General features: G+C 39.3%; 2 protein-coding genes across 4 annotated transcripts; one reads left to right on the top strand and one right to left on the bottom strand.

The window, feature by feature from the left end:
- Positions 1–4,778: 4,778 nt before the first annotated feature.
- Positions 4,779–6,693, bottom strand: LOC143858162 (cysteine desulfurase, mitochondrial-like). The gene has a single exon (XM_077368802.1). It carries the CDS (start codon positions 6,476–6,478, stop codon positions 5,138–5,140), a length of 1,341 nt encoding a protein of 446 aa, XP_077224917.1. The 5' UTR covers positions 6,479–6,693; the 3' UTR covers positions 4,779–5,137.
- A 2,841-nt stretch (positions 6,694–9,534) lies between these two features.
- LOC143858161 (transcription elongation factor SPT6 homolog) lies at positions 9,535–20,513 on the top strand. Of its 3 annotated transcripts, XM_077368801.1 has the most exons (7): positions 9,535–9,673; positions 9,767–9,899; positions 10,018–10,285; positions 10,420–10,590; positions 10,680–10,889; positions 12,322–12,719; positions 18,677–18,844. In XM_077368801.1, exons 2-7 carry the CDS (start codon positions 9,844–9,846, stop codon positions 18,705–18,707), a joined length of 1,134 nt encoding a protein of 377 aa, XP_077224916.1. In that variant the 5' UTR covers positions 9,535–9,673; positions 9,767–9,843; the 3' UTR covers positions 18,708–18,844. The 3 variants fall into 3 exon arrangements, with proteins under 3 accessions (XP_077224916.1, XP_077224915.1, XP_077224914.1); XM_077368800.1 differs by lacking the exons at positions 9,535–9,673; positions 9,767–9,899; positions 10,018–10,285; positions 10,420–10,590; positions 10,680–10,889 and having other exon boundaries at positions 12,581–12,719; positions 18,677–20,513; XM_077368799.1 differs by lacking the exons at positions 9,535–9,673; positions 9,767–9,899; positions 10,018–10,285; ... (1 more) ...; positions 10,680–10,889; positions 12,322–12,719 and adding an exon at positions 16,219–16,383 and having other exon boundaries at positions 18,677–20,513.
- The last annotated feature ends 4,720 nt before the right edge of the window (positions 20,514–25,233 follow it).

Raw genomic sequence — 25,233 nt, 5'->3', positions numbered from 1 at the left:
ATGCAGTTATTTGGAACATCTGGAAGGAGAGAAACGTTCAAATTTTTTAAGATAAGAAAAGGAGCAGAAATTGGGTGTCATTGCAAATAAAAATTGATCTGATATCATGGATTAGAATGAAGATGGAAGTTACATATAACACTGGCGACATCCTTAGAAACTGGAATGCAATCATCTGGGAAAGAAAATTAAAGGAAAAAATCACTTGGAAGTGGAAAGCTCCCCCGAGAGGATGGTATAAACTGAATTTTTATGGCTGTTCTCTTGGCAACCCTAGTAAGGCGGGTATTGGGGAGTTATCCTGGACTCCAAAGGGGGGATTTGGATGTCTTATTCGGGACCGGCGGGGATATGCGATGCCTCACCATCCCTATGGAATTAAGGCTTGAACATCCTACTCACAACACAGTTGCCATTCGTTACGCGTACTCTTGAAAGGCTGTCCATGAAATGTCTGGAAATTGGGACTTCGAGCTGTCGGTCCACTTCACAAGGACGGCTTAATTCCAAGTTCTGCCATTAGTGAGCGGAACCTACTGTTCATGGTCTTTGCTTGCTGCCCATACCATAAACACAACAGCAAGGTGCTGCACTGCTGCCCATTCCTCCAACTCATGTTAGTATGGTTGCTGTCCACACAAGACAATATCACAAGCCAAATTTTAGCCCCTGTTTCCCAAAGTTCAGCCCAATGTTTTGCACATATCTTCACATATGCACCATTCTACCACCTAGAACAAGACCAAAATTTTATGAGTTAAGCCTTCCTCATTAACCTTTTACTATCCCTTTTGCCATCTTACCCTTTGCCTCCTCTCAAGACCGCCCTCTTATCTCCACAATTTCACTTCTCATCCTTCATTTTTTAGTCATATTGCCATCAATTAGCCTCCCTCTCTAATCACCCTTTCTCTTTTCCCCACAACCCTCCAGACCTTTTGAACCCCACATCGTGAAACTAGAGCTTCCCTGTGCAACCCTGCATTATTAATGGTATCAGAACCTAGGAAGGCAAGTGTTCTGAATCTTGCAATTTTGAGAGGTGCATCGGAATCGTGACATGGAATCTGGCTCACAATCTTAGCTTGATTGGTCTGATTGCTAAATCTTGTGGCTTCAGAACTGAACATCTACAAGGGAAATGTATTATAGTGCTGTTAATGTGAATGTACAGAAAATTCCAATTGAAGTCTTGAAATTTTAGGCATCACATTCGTTTCTTGTGGATAGCTCCAGCTTCTAAACACTATAAGCAAAGTCCTACTACTGGATCCAAAACAAGAGGGAAAAAAACTCATCCTATGACCAGTGGTTCTCTTCAATCATGAGTTTAGGGCCTTTAGGCAGTGTTTAAAAATGAGGATGCAGGTCAAAATGCGGCCACGAAAAATCCTTGTCAACTTGGCGCGGATGCAACCAAGAACGCGGTTGAGTACTCGGTTGATGCGGTCATAACTCGGAGAGTCAAAGGAGTTTTTATCGACCATGTAGGGCAAAAAGCGGAAAGCGGTGAAAAAAGCAGAACACGGTGACAAAAGGCGGAACACGGCCAAGGGAAAAGGGAGTCGAGTCGGGGGAGTCCACGATGACACGCGGGAGTTTTAAAACTATGGTTTAGGCGTCAGTTTCAAAGATAATGATACATGTGAAATGCTCTGTTTGGTTCCTCAAAGGTCCTTAAAGGTGGCCGGGAGATTAGTGGAAGAAGAAGTCAAAGGGAAGTAGACAAGCATGGTAGATGGGGAGAAGAATAGTGGAAGAGTGGTAAGTAGTGTTTGGTTGCACGGGAAGCCTCAAGAAGATTAGTGGAAGATGTAGGGGTGTCATTACCAAAAAAGAGAGAGGAAGAGAGAAAAGAGAAAAGAGAATAAGACAAGAATTTTCTCCTCTTCTTCCACCTAAATTCCACCAAAATGATGAAAGATGGGGAGAAGATTAGAGGAGGGAACATTACCTCCACGTAAGCGCCAAGTATGAAAAAACGCAATTATGATGTGAGGAAGATGCCGGGGTCAAAAGGAGTTTCAATGCAAAATGGAAGATCATCCGCATTTCAAATGCCGATGATCTCCATGCTTTGAGGAACCAAACAGAGCATAACTGTATGCAATTCAACTTCTTTTTAGACAGACCATTGTAAATGAGAACTTGGAAGGACAGATCTTTCAGCTGTGTTAGTGGAGTTAAGGAGTTAGTATGTGCTTGAGAATTGAGAAGGATTTGATCTTCCTCAGACCTCCAAAATCCCTATACAGCACTATTCTTCTCAGAAAAGTAACGAGGATTGATTGTCACATTGTCCAACCTGCCTGAAGCGGAGCACTTCAACCGCCTGACCTAGGCAGGCTTCTCAAAATGCAATTATGGGCCTAACCACACGATGAATGCTAGTGAGGTCATGATAGAGGGCAGTCCAAAACAGAGTTCAACACGTTTGATGGCTTCAAGACCTGTAACAATTCCTAGAGGCTAAACCCACACCAAGAATTGTGAAATCCGAAAACTCTCAACTCTAGTTGAGACTTGAGAGTATTGCATCTGATCCCGATCAGAGCAACTAATGAGCTGAGCACAAGTGGAGAAGCTAGTCAGTTACAGAGGGGTCTTAATTATAGGAAGGATTGGTCCTTTTGAAGCTCCACTCACCAATTGCATTGCTATGCTTGCCACCCTCACATACTTGGTTTAGATGTCCCCGTTGACATAGGGCGATCTGGCTCTAATAGCAAATCTGATGCAGGACGAACGAAGGAAGGACTAATACTCTGATCCGATACAAAATCTGATGTAGGACGGATCTATGAAATGGCTGTAAGGGGTGAAAATGATGGGTCAAAATTAAGGTTTTGAGTCTTTAAATGAGTGATTATATTGGGGAAATATTTCTACGGAGTTTATGATAGGTTTGGGGTGGTGCAAACATATGCCGGGAAGCTATCGAAGGATGCCGGGAAGGTGTAAAATGAGTTTTGTGGCAAGGGCAAAACGAGATAGAGACGGGATGGGATAGATTTAAATGATGTTTCTAAGGTAGGAAAATATCTTTTATGGATATTTAGGAGTTTTGGGTAGAAGATAGATGAAAAAAGTAATGCAAGAGAGGTTTTGGGTGAGATTACTGGTTCATGGGAAAACCCAAAAAAATAAAGAAACATGAAAGAGATAGGTTGGAATCTCACAAACCAAAGCCCAAGGCATCGCACTAAGGGGTTCCTAGGCATCGCACCATAGGGAAAGTAGACTTCACATCCATGATTTGCAAGAAAGCAAGAGAGAACTGTGTTCTCAGTAATATTCGGTTGCCATTCAATTAATCAGGTGTCCTCAGCCTAAACTCCTTCAAAGAGATGTTGAATAACTTCAAGGCTATTGCGGTGATCAACAACTCGGACATTGCTGCTCTTTAATTATTGGGCGAGGATTTTACATCCATTAAGTTTCAATTTTCCTCTTATTTACTGGAAATTGAAGGTCACACATTCACAACTGATTGTCTTGGGACTGTGGATACAACTTGGACAAGATTTGAGCCACACAGAAACTTAATTCAAGGTCTGAGAGTAGGCTTCACAAACTATATTACTACCAAATTAGGAAACACAATCACAGGCAAAATACCAAGTCTGAGAATGGCTCTTCCGTGCTGATTTCAGTTTAGTATTGGAGTCTCATTCATTGAGGGTCATACTATTTGCTAACCTCGGGATTCTTACTTAGGAATTGGTGAAGAAACCCTTAACCGAGAGCTATACTTCAGTCAGTTCAGATTGAACTTTGAATTTTGAGCTTAAATGTATACTCTCAGCCCAAAAAGTATCCTTTCCCAAGATTGGTGACATGCTTCTTCCACTAGTTAGCTGATTGCCTCGCACTTCGTTCCCTATATTTTCTGCCATTGCCTGCATCCTTGTTGGACTACTTTGAGCAGCGCCTCTCAATCCACCTGTGGAACAACAGAGCATAGCTTCCGAACCATTTTTCCTGTCCCACCAGTCTTGGAAGTGTTTTGCTGAAAACCATTTCTAGCCTGAGAACCAGATTAGAATACTGGTCCAAAGCTCATCTACTCGAGTTCCCAGTTGAAGAGAACTGGTACTTAAGAACTTGATGAAGTTCTACTTCAAATTGTTGGAGAAAGTCCCTCATCCGAGAGACTCCCACTTACTACAGCAGCAGTAGTTCAGAATTCTAAACTTATTAGTGCTACTTTCGACCACAATTCTCCAATTTTTAGCTTGGCTATCACACATTACTCCGATTGGACTGATTATCTAGCTATTCATTTCCATATTTCAATCGCTTTTTTGCTGGTATTCTGCTAGTCTATTTGACCAAGTCTAGTCAATCCACTTTCGACCACCAATCCACGCATCTAATTGTGTCACTACTAATAACCAAATTTTGCAAATATCGTATCTAATCCAAATGCTTTGTAACCCATATATATGACACAAGAAATTGGGAAGTCCTAGAGATATCAATCACTCAAAGAATTTACAGCAGATGGACACATTAAGACTGAACAATTTCCAAGGCAATAAATAAGGAGAAATAATATGGTTGCCATAAGGAACCTCAGCAAATCAGACAATCTAAAATGATAAAAGTAACTACCTATAATGCACTGATCTCGCCAAAGCACCCCTACAGCATCATCCAAACCTTCCATTCCTCAATAAACAAAGCTTATACCATATTTGCAACTTGCATATAGCATACATTCATCACGAAAGAAAAGCATATCATATCATCCTAACTAATGCCAGTAACATGTAATCTAGGAAACAAATTTTTAATCCATATCATTTATTAGCTTTCTGGATGAAATAGAAGAGTAAATATTTACAGTTCATATGAACAAAGAACAAATTAATACACAACAATAGTAAAAGGGTTTTCTTTCTATGCCAAATTCATACAAACTCCATGTCAGTTCCTTATTTATAAATCCAAGAAAGAACTAAAAAACAGAAACGTCGCACATATACCTTAAAAGAGAAACCTTGATAACCAGTCATGGACGAAAACAGCTCAATTTAGTTCCATCCCGTTCATATATTACATAGATTTTACGCTTGGGAAGACGATCCAAAACACGAAAACCAACCCATTTCACCTAGAATCCACCCACCCATCATCAGTGTTGAGCCCATTGAATACTCTTAATATCAATCCCTTCCTTCACCATCTCATAAAGAGGACTCATCTCCCTCAACTTTTCCACTTGCTGCACAGTCAACTCCACCGCCCGATCAATCTCATCCTCCGTCGTAAACCTCCCAATCCCAAACCTAATCGAAGTATGCGCCATATCCTCCTCAACCCCCAAAGCCCTCAAAACATACGAAGGCTCCAAACTCGCACTAGTACACGCACTCCCACTCGAAACCGCAACCTCCTTCAACCCCATCAACAAACTCTCCCCCTCCACATACGCAAACGACAAATTCAAATTCCCCACATACCTCCTCTCCACACTCCCATTCACCACAACCCCATCCAACCTACCCCTAATTCCATTCAATAACCTCTCTTGTAACCCCTTAATCCTCCTCTCATCATACTCCATCTCCTTCATCGCCAACTCACAAGCGGCCCCCATTCCAACCACCAACGGGGTCGGAACGGTCCCACTCCTAATCCCCCTCTCCTGCCCACCTCCACTCATCTGCGCCTGAACCCTAATTCTCGGCCTACGTCTAATATAAAGCGCCCCAACGCCTTTAGGCCCATAAATCTTATGCCCACTAAGCGACATTAAACTAATATTCATTTTATCCACATCAATTGGGATTTTCCCTAGGGCTTGCGCCGCATCAGTATGAAATGGTACATTCTTCTCCTTACAAATTTGCCCAATTTCCTCCATGGGTTGTATCACACCTATCTCATTATTAACCGCCATGACGGAGACTAGACCAGTATCCGGCCGGATTTCCGATCGGAGCCGATCGAGATCGATGATTCCGTCGGGACCCACAGGGAGATAAGTAACATCAAAACCCTCTTGTTGGAGATACCTACATGAGTCTAAAACGCACTTGTGTTCTGTTTGGGTGGTGATGACGTGGTGCTTCTTATCACCATAAAAATTCATTACACCTTTGACAGAGATGTTGTTGGATTCAGTCGCACCGGAGGTAAATATGATTTCTTTTGGGGAGGCTGAGATTAGGGTTGCGACCTGATTCCGGGCATGTTCGACAGCGGAATCAGATTCCCAACCGTAGAGGTGAGTACGGGAATGAGGATTACCATAACGAGAGAGGTAGAATGGGAGCATGGAATCGAGGACACGTGGATCTACCGGAGATGTGGCTTGAATGTCTAGGTAGAGTGGCCGGCCGGAGATTTTTACGCCTTTCATTGAGATCCCGCCGGAGGAATCTTCGTAGGGATCGAGAGGAGCAGCGGCGGCGAGGGAGAAGCGGCGGATTAGGGTTTTGGTGGCACGTGTGGCGAGGAGCTTTGAGGCCATTGGTTTTGGTGTTTAGGGTTAGGGTTTTGGTTTTTTTGGGGGAGAGGGGGGAAGGAAGGTATAGGAGGAGGAGAATCACCGCTTTTGGGTTTGGATAGAGGCGCACGTGTGAGTTTGTTGCGTAACGTAGATGGTTTGTTACTCTCTGAATGGTCAAGTTGTGAGGATCATTCGGTTTAGTGGATCTGATTGAATACATATAGAGGAACAGAGTGCAGGTCTAACTAGTGCAACCCCTAAATTCGAACATAGTAACAAAGAAAACCACTTGAATTTTGTAACTATCATGAAATGGAAGAGTCATGGGTGTGATTTTCAAAACAGGGCAATGCCCAGATGAATTAACACCCCTTGAAAGACGAATTACCTTTCTTTACAGAGATCGTTAAGATCATTCAGTGGGCAGAAGAAATATGTTACCAAGCAAACTAATGTTTGTGTAATTTTAGCATGTATGTGGGTCCCAACAGTTTTGTTAAGGGTCAAAATCTCATGGAAACCACAAATGACCTCATAGGTAAGTCGTCCCTTTACCTCTCATATCAACCCCAGCAGATAAGATCAAGTAGCTAGCCACTAAGAATTTAGGGATGCAACTTGGGTCGGGTTGGGTTGAGCTTTTGCTAAAAAAATGAATTGGAATCAACCCGAACCCAACCTGATTTTAAGGTAAAAGCTCAACCTGAATTCCGAAAATTGACCCGAGTTGCACCCTACTACGAATGCTGGATCCGACCGGGTAATCAACGCTCCGGTACGTGCCAAAACCCAGTTGATATGTCTATGGCCCCAAGTATAATCGGCTAAGATTCTTCCCCATATATTTATTAAATAGTGGAAATCGGCACTACAAAATTCGTTTTCTACTTCTCACATTGAAGTCATCTCCTACTTCTCGCATTGAAGTAGGAGCATCAACCATTAGAGCCACGTCCACTAAAACGCAAATGGGGGAGCTCAAATCCCCATAAAAGCAATAAATACACATCAGTTCCGTTTTTATTTTCCAAACGGAATCCCATTTTAAAGTTTTTTCCTTAACAAAATTAAGGAAAACTATTGATTCATATTATTCAAGGGTTTCGAATCAATTTACTAGAATCCATTCCTTCAATGGTACTGCTGCAAGATCACTTACAAAACCCCAGTTTATATGGTGTAAGCCAGTATAGTCTAAATCTTTTTCAAAAAGTACTGTGCGGCTTACACTAAGGATGATCCAAACCATCCATTTGATGGGCCACAAGTAAATAGGTTGTGCCCAAAAATTTATTACAATAGAATGATTGTAAGCCCTCCGGTCTAAAGATGAACTGTCTTTTATGGAAATCTCTATAGATAGTATAGTTGGGCTGTTGGGATGATCCTATGAAAAATAATGAGGGTGGAACTCAGGTCGGGTTGAGGCCAACCTGACCCGAGAACCATTTACTCAACCCGAACCGACCGAAGGAACCCTTTTCTCCAATCGGACCCAACCCGAGTTTTTATGCTTAGAAAAAAATGATAAAAAATGTCGGGTTTCACTCGGGTCAGGTTGCCCAAGCCCACAACCCTAACTCTAACCCTAGCCCTAACTCTAGCTCAACCCAGGCTGGGAAACCTTAACCCAACCCGACGCCAACCCGACATACATAACAGATGAATTATATGTTCTCTCTATCCCACTCTCTCTTCCTAGTTTTTTCTTTTAAATTTCCCTCTATTTTTTTTTTCTTTGATTTCTTGCAGATTTTCTTCTTTTGATTACTCCATCTTATTTTTATAGGAATTAAAAGAAAACTCCCAATCTCTCTCTAGGGTTTGCTTTTCTGCTCAATTTGGGATTTGTATTTCCATTAATTTGTCTCGATTACCAATGTCAGACCAGCAAGGTAATGATAGAATTCCTTTCAAAATTTTCTCCAGCTCTCTCCGTTTCTTTTTTCATTCTTTTTTGTTTTTTGGCAGATGATATTTACAAGGAAGAGATAAAGTTGCGAGATAATGACAATGATGAAGAGGAAGGTCTGTGATTTTTTTATTTTTTTTAGCATTCTGTTGTTTATTATTAGGGTTTCAATTGTTTATATAGAGTTCTTTCTATTTTTCCCACATTGCTTCTGTTTCCATGGCTGTTAGGGTGTCAAATCTCTTGTCCAATGTCTTTTTTTTCCTAATTTAGATCCTCTACTTTTTTGGTTTTTCTATGAAATATATCTTTTGAAAATTTATGGGTTGTATTGAATTTGGTTTTGGAGGTAATTTGGTTTAATCTTTTATTGGTTGATTGGAGATTGTGATGATATGATCTTATTATTTTGTTTTTGTTCACTATTTTATTTTTTAATGATATATTTTTTTGGTTTCTGCCACTAATTTTTTTTTTTTTTGTTCTTTCTTCCTTTCTTTTAACCATATCTGTTTGCTTTTGATTCTGGGAATATAATCTTGATCCTCATCTTTTTGAAGAAATAATGTTTTTTTTTCCAATTTACAGTCTACAAGTGTTGTGCTGTAGAATACTCTTCTTATTTATGTTTTATTCTGTTCTGAATTCAGTCTTTTTGTTTTGGCAATATAATCTTCTTATATCTTTGTTTGTTTTGCATTATTTTTATGTTGTTTTATTGGGTTTCTGTTGGTAAGCAGAAGAGGGGCAGGATGAGTATGAGAAGGATGGGTTTATAGTAGATGACGTAGAGGAAGAAGAACAGGATGGGGAAGAGGAAAAGGACAGCGAGGAGGAGGAGAAACAAAAGAAGAAAAAGAGGAATAAAAGGTAATATGTGATTTTTATTTTCTCTTTGTTTACTCATGTTGATTTTGCTTGTTAGTAATCATTTGTTTTTGCACACTTCAGAGAATCTGAGAAGAATTATGTTCTTGATGAAGATGACTACGAGTTGCTTCAGGACAATAACATCACTGGCTTCCGCTGGCCCAAACTTGTTAGTTTTTAAGCTCTTGAATTTTATCTTCTTATTTGTTACTTTCACCTGTTGTCAGAAATTGGTGGGCTAATCTCATATCTCGACTTCTTACTTGAAAATGAGCAGGGGGGCAACAAATTCAGACGTTTGAAAAAAACTGGGTGGGACGCTGAGCAGGAGGAGCAATCTCGGTTTTCTAATGAAGAGGAAATTGATAAAAGCAGTAGGAGTGGCCGTACTGCCTAGGAAAAACTTAAGCGCAGTTTATTTGGTGACGACGAAGGTTGTTACCTCGGCTCTCGTTTTCTTGACTTGGTAGTTATTATTATTTTTTCCAATTTTGATTGGATGGTTGAATTCATTGTAATGTTCCTAGGGCCACCTCTCGAGGATATCGCTGAAGAGGAAGAACAGCCAGAAGAGGAGGATAGGGATATCGGTGAAGAGGATGAAATGGCAGATTTTATCGTGGATGAGGAGGAAGTTGACAAGAATGGAGCTCCTGTGAGGTATACTTTCCTATGCAGAATATGCGATTACTACTTCTTAACATTGTGTTTCTTGAATGATCTCATTCTCTTCTCTTTCGTTTCGTGTATGAAACTGGTAACTTGTTCGCTTCTCTAGGAGGAGGAAACCGTGTAAAAAGAAGTCAAGGCCAGCAATTGGAGTTTCGTCGTCTGCATTGCAGGAAGCTCGCGAAATATTCGTTGTTGTCAATGAACTCCTGATGCTTCGCAAGCAACGCTTTGCAAAGGGTGGTAGTTATGATGATTTTGGTGAGTGGAGAGAAAAACGGCTTGAAGATGAATTTGAACCTTTTATTCTTACGGAGAAGTATATGACTGAAAAGGATGACCGGATACGAAAGATTGATGTTCCAGAAAGGATCCAGGTCATATACACTATATGCCCTTATCATTTTGTCTTTTCTCGTGAAATGTTATTAATATATTCCACTGTTCATGTGTAAATTATCTATGGTTTTAGCCCTCACACAACATCCATCCTGATTTTTTTTCATTGCAGGTCATTGACCAATATCGAGATGATCAAAAGGTGGATCTTTACTATAAAAAAGAAGAAAGCTCTTTGCAGAGTGAGCAAGAGAAAGACAAGAAGCTTGCAAAGAAGTATTTCAAGCCAAGGATGATTGTTCACCCCCGGTTTCAAAATTTCACAGTTGATGAAGCGATGGAGGTTTGTTTCTAGTGGTGATGAAACAATCATTTTAATTTAATAATTATGGGTCATCAAATTCCTTATGATACTGTCTATTGTGCGAGCAGTTCCTGTCAGACAAGGATGCAGGTGAAAGCATTATCCATCCTAGTGTTAGGGGGCCCTCCTATTTGACTTTAACTCTGAAAATTTCTGATGGGGTTTACTCCCATAAAGACATATTTGAGGGTGGAAAAGAGCATAAGGACATCACAAGCTTGCTTTGTCTTGGGAAAACTTTAAAAATTGGGGATGACACTTTTGAGGATCTGGATGAGGTTGGTATAAATTCTTTTCCATTACGCTTGACAAGTGTTTACTCTCTTTGGCTGATTTTGTTGTGTTCTTTTTTTGCTTTTCATTTAGAAATAATGGGACAAAGTTTTTTGCTTTTTTTTGCTTGACAAGTTTTAAGGCTTTGATATAACTAATGAAGTTTTGATGCTTACTCTTTAAATAATGGGACAAAGTATTGTTTAATTTGCAGATAATGGCTGAATTTCTGTCTCATTGTTAGACTATCCCTATCTTTGTGAAAGTAAATAAATATATCTACTATTAAAATGTTAGGAAATACCTACAATATTCAGTCACTTAAAGGTATTTGTTTTTCTAATGAGATCAATTAGAAGTTATTTTGTATCAGAATTGATTTATATGTCCCTAGTTATCGAGGAATGAGCTAAAATCCTGATAATATGGAATAAACATTTTGCCCATAAAGCTGTCATAAACTCATGAATAACCCAAAACCTCTGAGTTTTTTGACGAAAATTTGGTCCTAAAGCTTTCGTATATACTTTAAAATAAAAATTTGAATATTTTAAAAAGGGAATTGCTAGCGTCCATCGCAAAAGGCATTTCGTGGCAGGTCTGTCGCATGTCAGACCACCCACCTCGTGAATAGTGACAAAAGCTGTTGTCTTCATTCATGAGGTGGCTGGTCTGACATGCGACAGACCAGCTGCGAAATGCCTTTTGCGATGGACCCTAGCAAATCCCTTTTTAAAAAAATTACTTGAAAATAAAATTTCAATATGTCACATAGGTGTTTGCGTGCATGCCTTACATCACTGGTGCTGATAATTTGTTCAAAATACTCGATTAAATCTGCTACTAAACATGGACATTTCGTTTGTTTTGTTTTAGTTTTAACTATTGCTTTGCAAATAAGGTCACAATTACTAAGCCATGTTGATAATTTTAGGTAATGGCATGAATAGAAAGTATTCTGTGGAACTAATATCAATTGTTGGCATTTATATATATTTTTGTGCATCTTCTCTCAAAGACTGATCTTGTTGTGAGATTTGTTCTGGTTATCATTTTATGATTCTTGTTCTCTTAGGATACGTTTGAACTTACATTCGAAAATTGATTTGGTCCTTATTGCCTTTCCTGGACAATAATTTCAAATTTGACTTACAATGTGTGGAGCTCAGTTTGTATTGTACCATGAGAATCTTTTAATCATCCAAGTTCCCTTGGTTTTCATAGAATGGTTTATATTGAGTATATTAAGTTTCATTCTTCATTCTTCATTCTTCATTCTTCATTCATTCTTTGTTTGTTTGTTTGTTTGTTTTTTCTTTCTTTTTTGTCCTGAAATAATTCAATTCTTGGATTGATATTTCTTTTATGTTTTTTGTCCTTTTCCTTTTTTCTCCTTTTGTATCTGCGTGCACTTAGTATCTGTACTTGAATCTCTAGGTCATGGATCGATATGTTGACAAACTGGTAACACATCTGAAGACTATGCTTGCATACCACAAGTTCAGGAGGGGCTCCAAAGCTGAAGTTGACAACCTTCTAAGAATGGAGAAAGCAGCGAATCCAATGAGGATAGTATACTGTTTTGGCATTTCTCATGAGCATCCGGGAACTTTTATTTTGTCATATATACGGAGCACAAATCCACATTATGAGTATATTGGTCTGCATCCAAAGGGCTTTAGGTTTCGTTCAATTGATTTTGAGAACATTGACAGTCTCGTGGCATATTTTCAGAGACATAATAATGATTTGCAGCTTGATTCAATGCCACCAATCCGATCAGTTGCTGGAATGGTACAGATGAGAAGCCTTGCAACTGGGGGTTCCTCAAACGGGTAAAGATCTTTCACCCCACGTTCCTGCTCTTTTAACACATGCTTATGTAGAGGTGTCCTAAGAATGCTAACATTCACATGGCCTAGATGAAGTTTGATATTCATTTTGACTATTGGGTAAATCTGCTCTTGACATTTGTCCCATTATTTTCACGCTTTCAATAAAAAGAAAACCGCCATTTTTTAATTTACTTTGTTAAATTTGAAAATGTGGATCTTTACTGTACATGCCAATTAACAGTGATTGACTAGTTTTGTGTACATTGGGTTTCGTAACCCAACATTGTTTCTGGTCTTTAGTCTAACAAACGGCATTTCTTGAAGTGCCCAAAGAAATTTCAGATAATGCATTAAGTGACTGTTATCACAGATGTATGCTAAAAAAATTTCCAAATCTTTAACATAAAAAGAGAAGTAAGCAATAGTTTGTTAGTATTACATAGTAGATTTCCCAAAAGATGAATTGAAGCAGTCCTGCCTCTTGATTTGGGTCACAGCCGATTTACATTGAGGCCAACCTTTTTTTGTGCAATAAAATAGAGTAGGCCTTACTGTATATTGCCCTCTGTGTATTTTTTAATACACTGGAGTCCACATTGTTTGAAGATCCATATGTGGCAGACTTTAACGCTTTTTAACGTAAAAGGGTGTGAATTATCATACAGGGGGTGCGAATTTATCATTGCCCTTTATTTTTACTGTTCGTGAAATCTGTAATGTACATTTGTCCCATTATTCACCCTTTCAATAAAACGAAAATCGTCATCGCGTTTAGGGTTTAGGGTTTAGGGTTTAGGCATACCAATGATACTGATAGGAAGTAGGACTCACTTTTGAAGCAAGGGAGTGTGATGTCAATTCTCTATTTTCATTGAATTTTAAGTGATCCTACTATTTAGTTGGTATTAGATGAATTTCAGTGAGTATGAAGGCTCTGTTTGGATTGGAGGGAAAAGTTTGGAAAAAGAAAAACTTTTATAGAATTTCCAAGCTTTTCATTGTTTGATTACGCATGAAAAAATAAAGTAAGTGTTATTTCCCTCTAAATTGTTGAAATGAACCTGACTTACTAGTGTCGTTAGAGATGTCATGTCAAGTTTTAATTGATCAGATCCGTTGATCCAAATAGAAACCATACGTCAGGCCAAATGTTGTTGGTTGAGAACACCTTGACCGGTTGATCCCAGACCGTTGATTCATCAATCCTTGCTCTGGGTTTGGAGAATAAAATCTAAACCGTTGATTTTTAGTCCTTTCTCTTAAATGTTGAATGTTAGTTTAGATGGGACCGTTGATTTGTCCTTTTATCTTAACCGTTGATTTGTTTGTTCTACAAGATCAGCATGCTAGATTATCACTGTAAATTTTTGCTGTGTGTGACTGAACAAATAATCCCAACCGTCTAACCGGTGGCCTGCCCATCAGATCGGATCACTTAAAACCAAGAATGGGCAAAATCCATATTCAATTTAATGGACGGTTAGGATCATTCAGCGAGTGTGACTTTTTGGCGCTGGCCCATCCAAAACAAGACCCATTAAAAGAAGGGCAGTGATAAATCAACTCCCCTAATGGATAAATTGACTCCTCATGTGTCTTTCTGAGATAGACACATGGGGAGTCGATTCATCAATTTGGGGAGACGATTTATCACTCCCCGAATGGTGCGTTTGGATCGCAGGAATCAGGAATCGATATCAGTATCACATTCCAATCCAATTCCAATACCCCCCCCCCCCCCCCCCCCCCCCCACAAACAGAATAACGATTCCAATTTTGGTGTTTGTGTAAGCACTGGAATTCATCTGGGGAATCAATCGTGTTTCCGATTCTAGTGTTTGGTACAGTCCATACCAACATTGGAAATTTTGGTGTTTGTGTAAGCACTGGAATTCATCTGGGGAATCAATCGTGTTTCCGATTCTAGTGTTTGGTACAGTCCATACCAACATTGGAATGGAATCAAATTTTGAACAAATATTTCATTTAATAAGACTTGAAGGTTTAAACTTTAAACACTCAAATAGCAAACTATGTCCCGAATGATAAATTTTCCATTAGTTAGCCTTAGATAGTCAATAAAAAATGACAGAACATTAGCTGAAAGAACCTAAGTTTTCGATGGATAGTCAATCCAAATAAGAATGATAAGGGAGTTAAATGATAGGAGAAGTTGAGGTTCTTGATGTTTTTTCATTGGTGGCAAGCAAAAGCCTCTCTGCAGATGTCAACAAGGCAAAGCCCATTATTCATTACAATGTAAGTTAGTTGGTTAGGCATTACATTTCTTCTTTTCATTTCATCAAGCACCTCAAATGCACTACCTAAATTCTGCTCTTTAGAGTGACCCGCTATGTTTAGATTATAAAAAACATGCATCCAGACCCATCTCTTTCCCTGAATGCCTCTTCTCACAACTTACCATTTCATCTCTTGCCCTGAAAGGATGATATAGATTACTACATTTGGCTGAATTCTGCAACTTACCATTTCATCTCTTGCCCTGAAACCCTCTTCTACAATGACTTCTCTCATAAGCCCATCAATCAATGTAACTGGACTTCAGACCCATCTCAATCATCTCATTCGCTTCTTTCAATTGTCTTTCCTTGCATGAGATTATTCATCAAATTCAGCACCAATTTTATTCCGAATGAAGAGATGCGTTGGTTGTGGAATATTGAAGAAAATGGGAGGTCGGTTTCAGGGGGCTACGGAAAAAAGAGTTTTAGGGGGTTAGGGAGAGAGAGAGAGAGAGAGAGAGAGAGAGAGAGAGAGAGAGAGAGTTGGGGAGAAATAGAAACCGATATGGGCAAATCGGCGTCCACCCAGGGGAGGAGGGAGGGAGGGAGGGATGATTTACAGCAGCGGAAGGTCGCCTCACGAAAACCCAACACGATGCTTCTTCCTTGAAAACCTAACAGAGAAGGGAGGAGGAGTGGAGCTGCCGTGTTTATTTTTATTTTTTTCCGAAAATGGGTTTGACGCTATTTCCGTTGGGCGTTGAAACTCATATTCCATTCCATCGTATAAAATTACCCAAACGCTACAATCACCTAAATAGGAATAGCATACCGTTTCTTGATTCCCATTCCCACAATCCAAACGCACCCTGAAAGAATGGTTTCGATCGCGGGGTAGGTCGAGTTCTGAGTTACCATTTCAAGAAAAAGGCCACTGATATTGACACTCCCATGTTTTGATATCTGCACTAACTCAAATTGTCTTTTTCTATTTAATCTTCTGTCAAAGTTTCACAATTTCCCAAAAAAAATCTCAAACAAAGTAAGAAGGAAAAGACAACGTGAGATAGTGCAGTTAACAATATCATGGCCAGGAAAAAAATAGGCAAATTATGAAAATACTCATGCCTGCGTATCATGGTATTTTCTATCCCCCCGCCCCCCCTCAAATGGATAAAATCCCCCTCTTTAACGGTTTCCGTGAGAATGGTAAACTGCCTGAGGATAAATTCACCCCCTTTAACGTTTTTCTTTGCCTTTAAAGCTTAACGGATAACGTTAAAGGAGGGGATTTTACCCGTCAGAGGGGGGGGGGGGGAAATATCACTTCCCTTTTCATTATCAAATGCCATCTGCAAGGTAAAATACGCAGAGATCTGAAGAAGAAGAACAAAACCCTCTTCTCTTTCTCTGCATTTAAGGTATGAAATATTATTCTTTCTATCTGTTTGGGAATAGTTTTGGATCTTCACAGCTTTCTTGTGGAATTTCAAAAGATGGGTCTTTCTTAGATCTTCTTTTACTGTTATATCATTAGTTTTTTCAGCACTGTTGGAGTAAATCATATGTAAATATGGCCATTCAAAAAAAAATAAAAAAATGTGTAGATATGTGGAATTACTCTTCTTTCCCTCTTTTGTTGGGTTTTTGCCCACTTTTTGAATAATGGGTTTGATTCAGAATCGTAAAACTTGGTTTGTTTGTTTTTTTTTTTGCCTAGAGGTTTAGGGTTTCTGAGGGGGTTAGGGTTTATTTCATGTGGAAGTGGTTATGAATTTCTAGAAATCTCACTGTCTCTATCTTGATTTTTTTCTTTTTTCTACTCCTTTGATAGATGATTGTCTTCTAATTCCTTATAATATCATCCATATTGTAGCTAGCTAAGAGCCAACCATAACTAGTTTGGGACAAAAGCTTAGTTGAGTTGAGTATTGTAGCTAGCTAAGATGTTTTCATTTCTGTTCCATGTGACCAAATTTATCCTGATTTCGTTAATGATCCGTGCAAAATGCCGTTCTTTCTCCTCAGAGAATTGGTTGTTCTGCTCTTCCATAAATGTAATGTCATGGTGTAGGGAACTAGTCTCCAAAGAATCTGCCCTGCAATACCAAATCGTCCACTCTTCCAATTCATGATTGTCACTTTGATTGATTTGTTGAACGCCCATAAGATTTAAAAACTCCAAGTGATTCCCTGCCATGTCCGATATGCAAAGGGACAAAGCAATATTACTTGGTCAAGTGTCCTCCTCCTCCTCCTCTCAAAGTATGCACCTGCTAGCTAGATGGAATGCTATTCCTTTTAGGTTATTACTTTTTTTTTTCTTCTTTGCCACCGTCCAGGCATAAGCTACCCACTCGTAGAGGAGCATGTGAGCGCCGGATTTTAATGTAGTTATGTCCTGTCCTGTCTCTCCTGGACAAAGAAAGAACGAATAGAAAAGGGGCTGGTTATGTCAGGAGTCCAGACTCCAGAACCTATGTCAGGAGTCCAGACTCCAGAACCTATAATCAAGGACACAAAGGGGAACAATACCGGGATCCTAGACGACCTAAAAGCAAGGACAAACTCTCTATTTCTCTATCGTTGAGGTTTCTTCTTTGTTTGACCACCCACATCACTTGCCCCTCTATCGGATGTTAGGAGGTAAAGGCCCAAGAATGCGTGACATAACAATGACTCTCCTAACCAAAGATCTACCCCAAAAATGGTTCCCCTTTCCCTTACCCACCTCGAACCTGACTAATGGCTCGTACAATGGTATGGAGTATGGACGCACAAATGGGCCTCCGCTTACCTGAACCTTTTCCTAAACAAGGGTTACTACTCTCCCAAATTCCCCAATCCCTGCCCATGTTTGTGCACTATAATTTGTGCCAAAGGGCATCTTTTTCCTCCCCATACCTCCATAACAATTTCCCCAGTAAAGCTTTGTTTCTCAATCTTACTCTCCCAATCCCCGATCCTCCCTTTTTGGTTAAGGAAGGTTGGGTTTGACTTTGGAAGGGATTCAGGAAATTGTTGCTTATCTTCTTTTCTTTTTTTTTGTTATTGAATTTCCTTTTTAAGTAAGATTTTTGAGTGGATGAGTTTGTTTCATATCAAGAAATTGTGTGGCTTTCACTCTTGTTTTTCAGCCTAGATTTCCATTGGGGTTTTTTGGAGGAGGATTAGGGTTATAATGGTATTTATTTAGGGGATTGGCAGTTTTAGACACCCAAGAAATTGCATTATGGGTATTTGGTATTAGTGTTATAATTATTATTATTTTTTGAATGATGGCAAAACTTTATTAAAAACGAAAAGAAAGACCGAGATGGTCAATGCATAGGAAAACAGAGAAAAGGAAGAAAAAAAAAGGAAAACACAAAATAAAGCAACTATCCCAAAGCGACGTAAAGAGGCTAAATAATAGCATTATAATTACTATTATTTTCATTTTTTTTGTTTCTAACCAACTAGTGGGAGATGGGGTTGCTTCAATTTAGAAGTGTATATGGTTTTAATTTACTTATTTTTCTTAATCCCTGTTTGGATAGAATGGGGACAACTGGATGCATGCCAGTTTCAGGAAATTCGGTTTTCTTTGTTTTGTTGTTCAGCTAACTTTTTCTAGTCAACTTGTTCACTGATAGTTTTAAGTTGTCTTTAGATAAGTTTGTGGTTTGATTCAATTTTTTGTATTTTGTTTTGTCTTTTTGAACCTTGATACAGATTTGTTGGTGCGGACTTTTGTGCATTTTGATATTGAGGAAGTAATTCCCTGTTGAATTTTTAGAGGAATTCTATCATGTTAAGGCAAGCATCTAGTAGGAATCAGAGAACCAGAGGGTTCAAGGTAAAACACGCTCTGCAGATATGTTTGTTGGTTGGTGTTTGTATCTGGTTGCTTTACCAGGCCAAGCATTCCGTTGAAAAGAAGGCATTTAATGCGGCTGATGCAAAAATTCCAGACGAGGTAGAGAGGAGGCTTGAAATCCTGAAACTGGGGAGGAAAGATCTCAACCATGAGGTGGAAATGGTTTCTGCGGATGATAAACACGGCGATGAAGAAGAAAGTGAAAGAGAAGAAAGCAAGCGGGAAGAGAGTAAAGTTGAAGGGAGAGAGGGTGGAGATGATGAGATTGATGAACATGATCAAGAGAAGAAAGCCGAGGAGGAAGTTGATCACCATGCGGATTCTGTGGACGAAGAAGAAAGGGAGAATGAAGACAACAAAGAGAAAGAAGAGAGCAAGGAGAGGGAAAAGAAAGAAGAAAACAAAGGTGACAAGGAGAAAGAAGAAAATGACGAGAACAATGAGAAGGGGGAAAAGGAAACGAACAAAGAGAATGATGCTCAGAATGAGAATGCTGGTTCTTTAGAGAATCCGGATCATGATGGAGATAGGAATCCTCATGAGGCACGCGAAGCACAGTACAATGGAGATGATGCTTCAAGCGCTGTGGTTCAGGATACCCAAGCGATAAGATCAGAAATGGGAAATGGAATTTTGGGAAATTCAGATGAAAAACAGGTACAAATTACAAAAAAGAGTGAGTTAGGCAATGATAATAAAACCAATGCAGTTGAGGATGGCTCTGTTGATCATAAAAACGAAGCTCACAAAGAGATTGATGCTCGGAATGAGGATATGGGTTCTTTAGAGAATCCGGATCATGATGGAGGTAGGAATTCTCATGAGGCACGCGAAGCACAGTACAATGGAGATGATGCTTCTAGCGCTGTGGTTCAGGATACCCAAGCGATAAGATCTGAAATGGGAAACAGAGTTTCGGGAACTTCAGATGGAAAACAGGTAGAAATTACAGAAAAGAATGAGTTTTATAATAAAACCAATGCAGTTAAGGATGGGTCTGTTGATCAGAACACTTCTAATAACCCGAAGGCTAGTGAATTGCCCCCTGCTTCAGGGAATGTTTACACAGTTGATAATCCTTCCTTGAATGGGACGACCAGTGAAGAGAAAGGAACTAAGGTAAGTTTGTCGAAATTAGAAAGCGATTCTCCTTCAAATTCAACAATGAAAGAGTCTAACAGTCAAACAGAATTACACAATAATGCAACATCAGAAAACACGGAAAATCATGCTTCATCTCTGCAGAATGAAACCAATACCTTGGATTCAACCCAAGATCAAATTGTGACAGCCAAGATGGAAATTTCTGATCAAGACAACTCAAAATTGCAAACAGTTGCACTGGAACACACTGAGAGTTCAAACAGAACAGCTGGAGCAGAGGAATCAGATCAAAACTCGGTGTCTACACTAGTTATGAATTCAGATGGAGATGCAGCTCAGACTGAAACCACTGATCCTTCTACTTCTCTGGTTTCCAAATTAGTGAAAGATGCTCCCAGAGATCTTGGAAGCTTACCCATAACTGAGAGCGCGGTTAAGAATACTGAAGATGTAGCAGCAGAGTGATATCTGGTTTTTGGTAGCTTCCTTCATGAGCTAGTTCCTTTGTACTTTTCTTTTGGCTATAAAGAGCTGTTTTACATACTACAAATGGCAAAAGCAGTTAGGTAATCTCCCTAACTTTTTAAATTTTTGTGTGTTATCAAATATCTAAAGCAAAGTTAATACAAAAGGAGAACAAAAAAATTGAGTTATCAGTGATGAGTAAACATATTAGTTTTTAACTGTATTCACTCACAATTTCACATGCAACCCAAGGCAAAACTAGGCGAATTAAAACGTCTTACTTCCTTGCAATTAAAGGTGAAGGACAACGCAGATGCACAAAGGAAGGGAAGGTAAGTATAACAACATGTAGCACAGAAAGGGTAGAAAATAACAGCTTTGAAAACAAGGTATAACCAAGTCCCTGTGGCCAAAGAACTGTACAGACCACATCATCGGTTGATCCAAACCGTCCATGTGATGGAACACAACAGAAATAGGTTGTGCCCGTAAAATCATTTCCATAGGTTGATCCTAGCCCTCCAATCTATAGAGGTTTCCATAATTAAAAAAGCATAAAGGACAGGGATAGGATTGAAATTATGTGGCGTTAATGGGTGCCTTTCTTAAAAAGCATAAAGGAGGGGGCAAGATTGAAAATATGAGGGTTGAATGGGTGCCTTTGTTAAAAAAAGTCAAAAAAAGTGATGTGTATTTCTCATAGAATTTTGGGAGAAATTCAAATAATTCTCTCCTTTTCTCTTCTGCTATATAGTATACTAGTAAAAAACCTCGTGCAATGCACGGGCCAACAAAGACCTGTACGGACCACATCATAGGTTGATCCAAACCGTCCATGTGATGGAATATCAATAGGTTGTGCCCGTAAAATCATTTCCATAGGTTGATCCTAGCCCGTTGTGCCCGTAAAATCATTTCCATAGGCTGATCCTAGCCCTCCAATATATAGAGGTTTCCATAATTAAAAAAGCATAAAGGACGGGAGTAGGATTGAAATTATGTGGCTTTAATGGGTGCCTTTGTTAAAAAGAATAAAGGAAGGGGTAGGATTGAAAATATGTGGGTTGAATGGGTGCCTTTGTTAAAAAAAGTCAAAAACAGTGATGTGTAATTCTATTAGAATTTTGGGAGAAATTCAAATAATTCTCTCATTTTCTCTTCTGCTGTATAGTATACTAGTAAAAAAACCTATGCGATGCACGGGCCAACAAAGAACTGTACGGACCACATCATAGGTTGATCTAAACCGTCCATGTGATGGAACATCAATAGGTTGTGCCCGTAAAATCATTTCCATAGGCTGATCCTAGCCCTCCAATATATAGAGGTTTCCATAATTAAAAAAGCATAAAGGAGGGGGGTAGGATTGAAATTATGTGGCTTTATTGGGTGCCTTTGTTAAAAAGCATAAAGGAGGGAGTATGATTGAAAATATGTGGGTTGAATGGGTGCTTTTGTTAAAAAAAGTCAAAAAAAGTGATGTGTAATTCTCATAGAATTTTGGGAGAAATTCAAATAATTCTCTCATTTTCTCTTCTGCTATATATATAATATACTAGTAAAAAACCCTATGCGATGCACGGGCCGACAAAGAACTGTACGGACCACATCATAGGTTGATCCAAACCGTCCATGTGATGATGGAACACAACATCAATAGGTTGTGCCCGTAAAATCATTTCCATAGGCTGATCCTAGCCCTCCAATCTATAGAGGTTTCCATAATTTGTTGTTCGTCTGAAGGTGCTCGGAATTTGTAAATATTTTTACAGGTGTGCTGAATTCGTAATATCCTCAAAAAATTAATAAGGAAAAGTAGTTTTTTCGTGATTGTCATATTTTGAAACCTCTTATTTGTAGTTTTTCCGTAATTGTCATATCCAGGTACCCGTTGTCTGTAATTTCCCTCCCAAACTTTACTACGTGATGATTATTATTGCTAGCTTCTTTCTTTAAGTATTATTGCTAGCAACCTTTCAAGAAATAGTATTTCCGTGCAGTTTTTCATCACATCCAATAAGACAAATCTCTGAATACATACAATTGCAAAGGATGGGCGAGACATAGCGTTTGAAGAAGGTGGCTAGCGAACATTCATACTTTTTTTACGCTCACATAGATAGTATGTACATATATGTGGGGAGGGCAAAAAAGGGTAAAAATCATCCACATTGACGTGTTAAATGGACAAAATTCTCTCCTTTTCTCTTCTGCTATATATATATATATATATATATATATATATATATATATATATATATATATATATATATATATATATATGAGGAAAGGGTTCCTGCTAACGTTAGCAGCTAAGCTTACCTGCTAACGTTAGCTTAAACAAGGTCGGGCTCACATTGTTGGGGGGATCCAAAGCATTCATTTTGAAGACCCTTTCATGGATAGGGTGTCCACCAATAATCAACTCCATTGGATCATCTTAGGGTGTCCATTTGTGGGGTGAAAAAATGGGCAGATTAGTGGATAAACAGTATCTGTCCATTTTCACCCCCACAAATGGCATTCCTATGATGATCCAATGAAGCTGATTTTTGGTACACACCCCATCCATGATGGGGCCTTTCAAATGAATGCTTAGGATCACCCCAACAATGTGGCCCCACCCTTGTTTTATGCTAATGTTAAGCTAGCTGCTAACGTTAGCAGGAACCCTTTTCTTATATATATATATATATATATATATATATATATATATATATATATATATATATATGGGGAAACGTTTTCTGTGCGATACCTCAGATAAGTAATCTAAGCAAGAGCTGAAAAAATCATGTGGGCCCACATTGTTTGGATGATCCAAAGCATTCATTTGATAGGCCCTTACATAGATAGGGTGTACCAAAAAAATCAGCTCCATGGGATCATCCTAACCCTTCGATTTTTGGAGGTTAAAAATGGACAGATTTGTGGAGGTTTATACCCATCCACTTTAACCTCCACAAATCGAAGGGTTAGGATAATCTTGTGGAGTGTGCACACTCTATCTATCTTTGGACTATCCAAATGAATGTTTTGGATCATCCAAACAATGTGGGCCCATATGTTTTTTTGAGCTCTTGCTCAAATAACTTATCTGAGGCTTGAGTCATCAGATTGTAATGTCAGAGATCATTTTCTGGAAGGTAGGTTTGGGAGGTTGGAGCCGTTAGAGGTAAAGATGGAATACATCCTTATTCATAATCATCCATTGCCCAAGTCGGCCATCACCTTAGTTCCAACGGATCCACATCGGATTGAATCCACTTATGTCTTGGTCACAATCTCTGTATTCCTCATTAGTCAGATCTTTTTTGGATTGGTTTGGGATCCTACTTTTTGATTTTGAATCACGATCCATTTCGAATCGGACCGTCCATCTGAGTTTTCATCAAACCCCGTTATCTCAAAGAGAAGGTTCCTTGCTACGGTCTTGAGTGGGGGCTGCCTAGACATGAGACTAGGTTGGACCCAACCTAGTATCGGACAAGTTTAAAGGGCCTAGCCTAACACGTTCCATCAGCTATGGAGTTTTTGTCACGTTGGTTAGTTACCTAACATTTGGTATCTGAGCAGCCACCATGCCCTGTGTTCAAGTAACGGAAGGGGTGACTCGTGGAGAAGACTAATTGGTAAAAACATCCAGAGTGAGAGTTAGCACAGAGTGGGCCGCTGTAGAAGGGGCGATCTATGGAAAGGGTTACTTGGAAAAAAAGGCCAAAGTGAAAGCCGTCACAGAGTGGGCTGCTGAGGATGACAGATGCGGAAGCGTGGTGGAATGGTACGGTCTCGAGTGTAAGCCTGCCTAGGTAGGTATGGGACTAGGTGGGACCCAAACTAGTATGGGACAGGTATAAAGGGCCTAGCCTAACGCGTTCCATCAGCTCTCGAGGTTTAGATGTATCGGTTAGTTACCTAACATTCCCCTCCCCCCAAATTTTCATTTCCAAAAAAAATGGATCGTGAGCCGAGATTGGACGTGGATGCGTTGTTTGAAAAATGTGTAGAACTAGCTCTTCCCAATCTTTAGAATCTAGGATTCTATCAAGTCAACTATATTCATGATGGGATAGGGTTGATTATTTGTACATGACTTAGAGCCTTCCAACAAAAAATCAATCAATTCACTAAATGAAATCCTAGAATTTATGCATACTAAGTTGTCCTTTCCCTTCTACCTTTCTCATGCAAAAACATTATTGTATTGAAATCTCTATCCACAAGCCATGGTCCGCCCCATTGTGGATGAACTTCAAGTAATTCCACTCCTGGGTCATTCATAGTAGGGAGCCCTATTTGGGTTGTCTATAACTGAGACCTATGCCAAACTAAACCAGATAGAAAGACCCTCTTTCTGGCGCCATTACTGTTATTTAAGATTGTTTTTAAGTCAGTCAGTTAATGTTAAGTAATTCCAGAGAACATGTATTAATGGTTTTGATGGGTAAAAAATAATTGTAAGAAACTCTCCTCCTTTGGAGCCCTAACAATCCACTCACCTACAACTTATGGGTAAAAGATATAGAGGTCTAGCACTACGGATGGTAATGAGAGCCAGGCTTGGTCTTTATGCAGATATGCTTAGGGTTATCTGCAGAGAAGGATTTAGAGAAGGTAGAAGGTAAAATACGAGGAACGAAAAGCTCTAAAGAGAGTTAAGAGGTTAAATGTGGGTAGTGTCATTGAAAGTCAAGATGATGCAGGTAAGAAGCCTCATTGTTAGCAAGCAAGAAGTGTATTGATAGAGTAATATTATAGTAGGTTAGGGAGGAAGGATTAAACAACTAGTAAAGAAGATTCAGAGCTGATTAGAATTACAAGCGATTATAAATTCTGTTTCGTT

Source organism: Tasmannia lanceolata, unplaced genomic scaffold, assembly GCF_043159265.1.
Source record: "Tasmannia lanceolata isolate RefF3 unplaced genomic scaffold, GAP_Taslan_0.1 ptg000025l, whole genome shotgun sequence".
NCBI lineage: Eukaryota > Viridiplantae > Streptophyta > Magnoliopsida > Canellales > Winteraceae > Tasmannia > Tasmannia lanceolata.
Note: the sequence above shows the minus strand (reverse complement) of the source record. Positions and strands in the feature narration are given on the sequence as shown.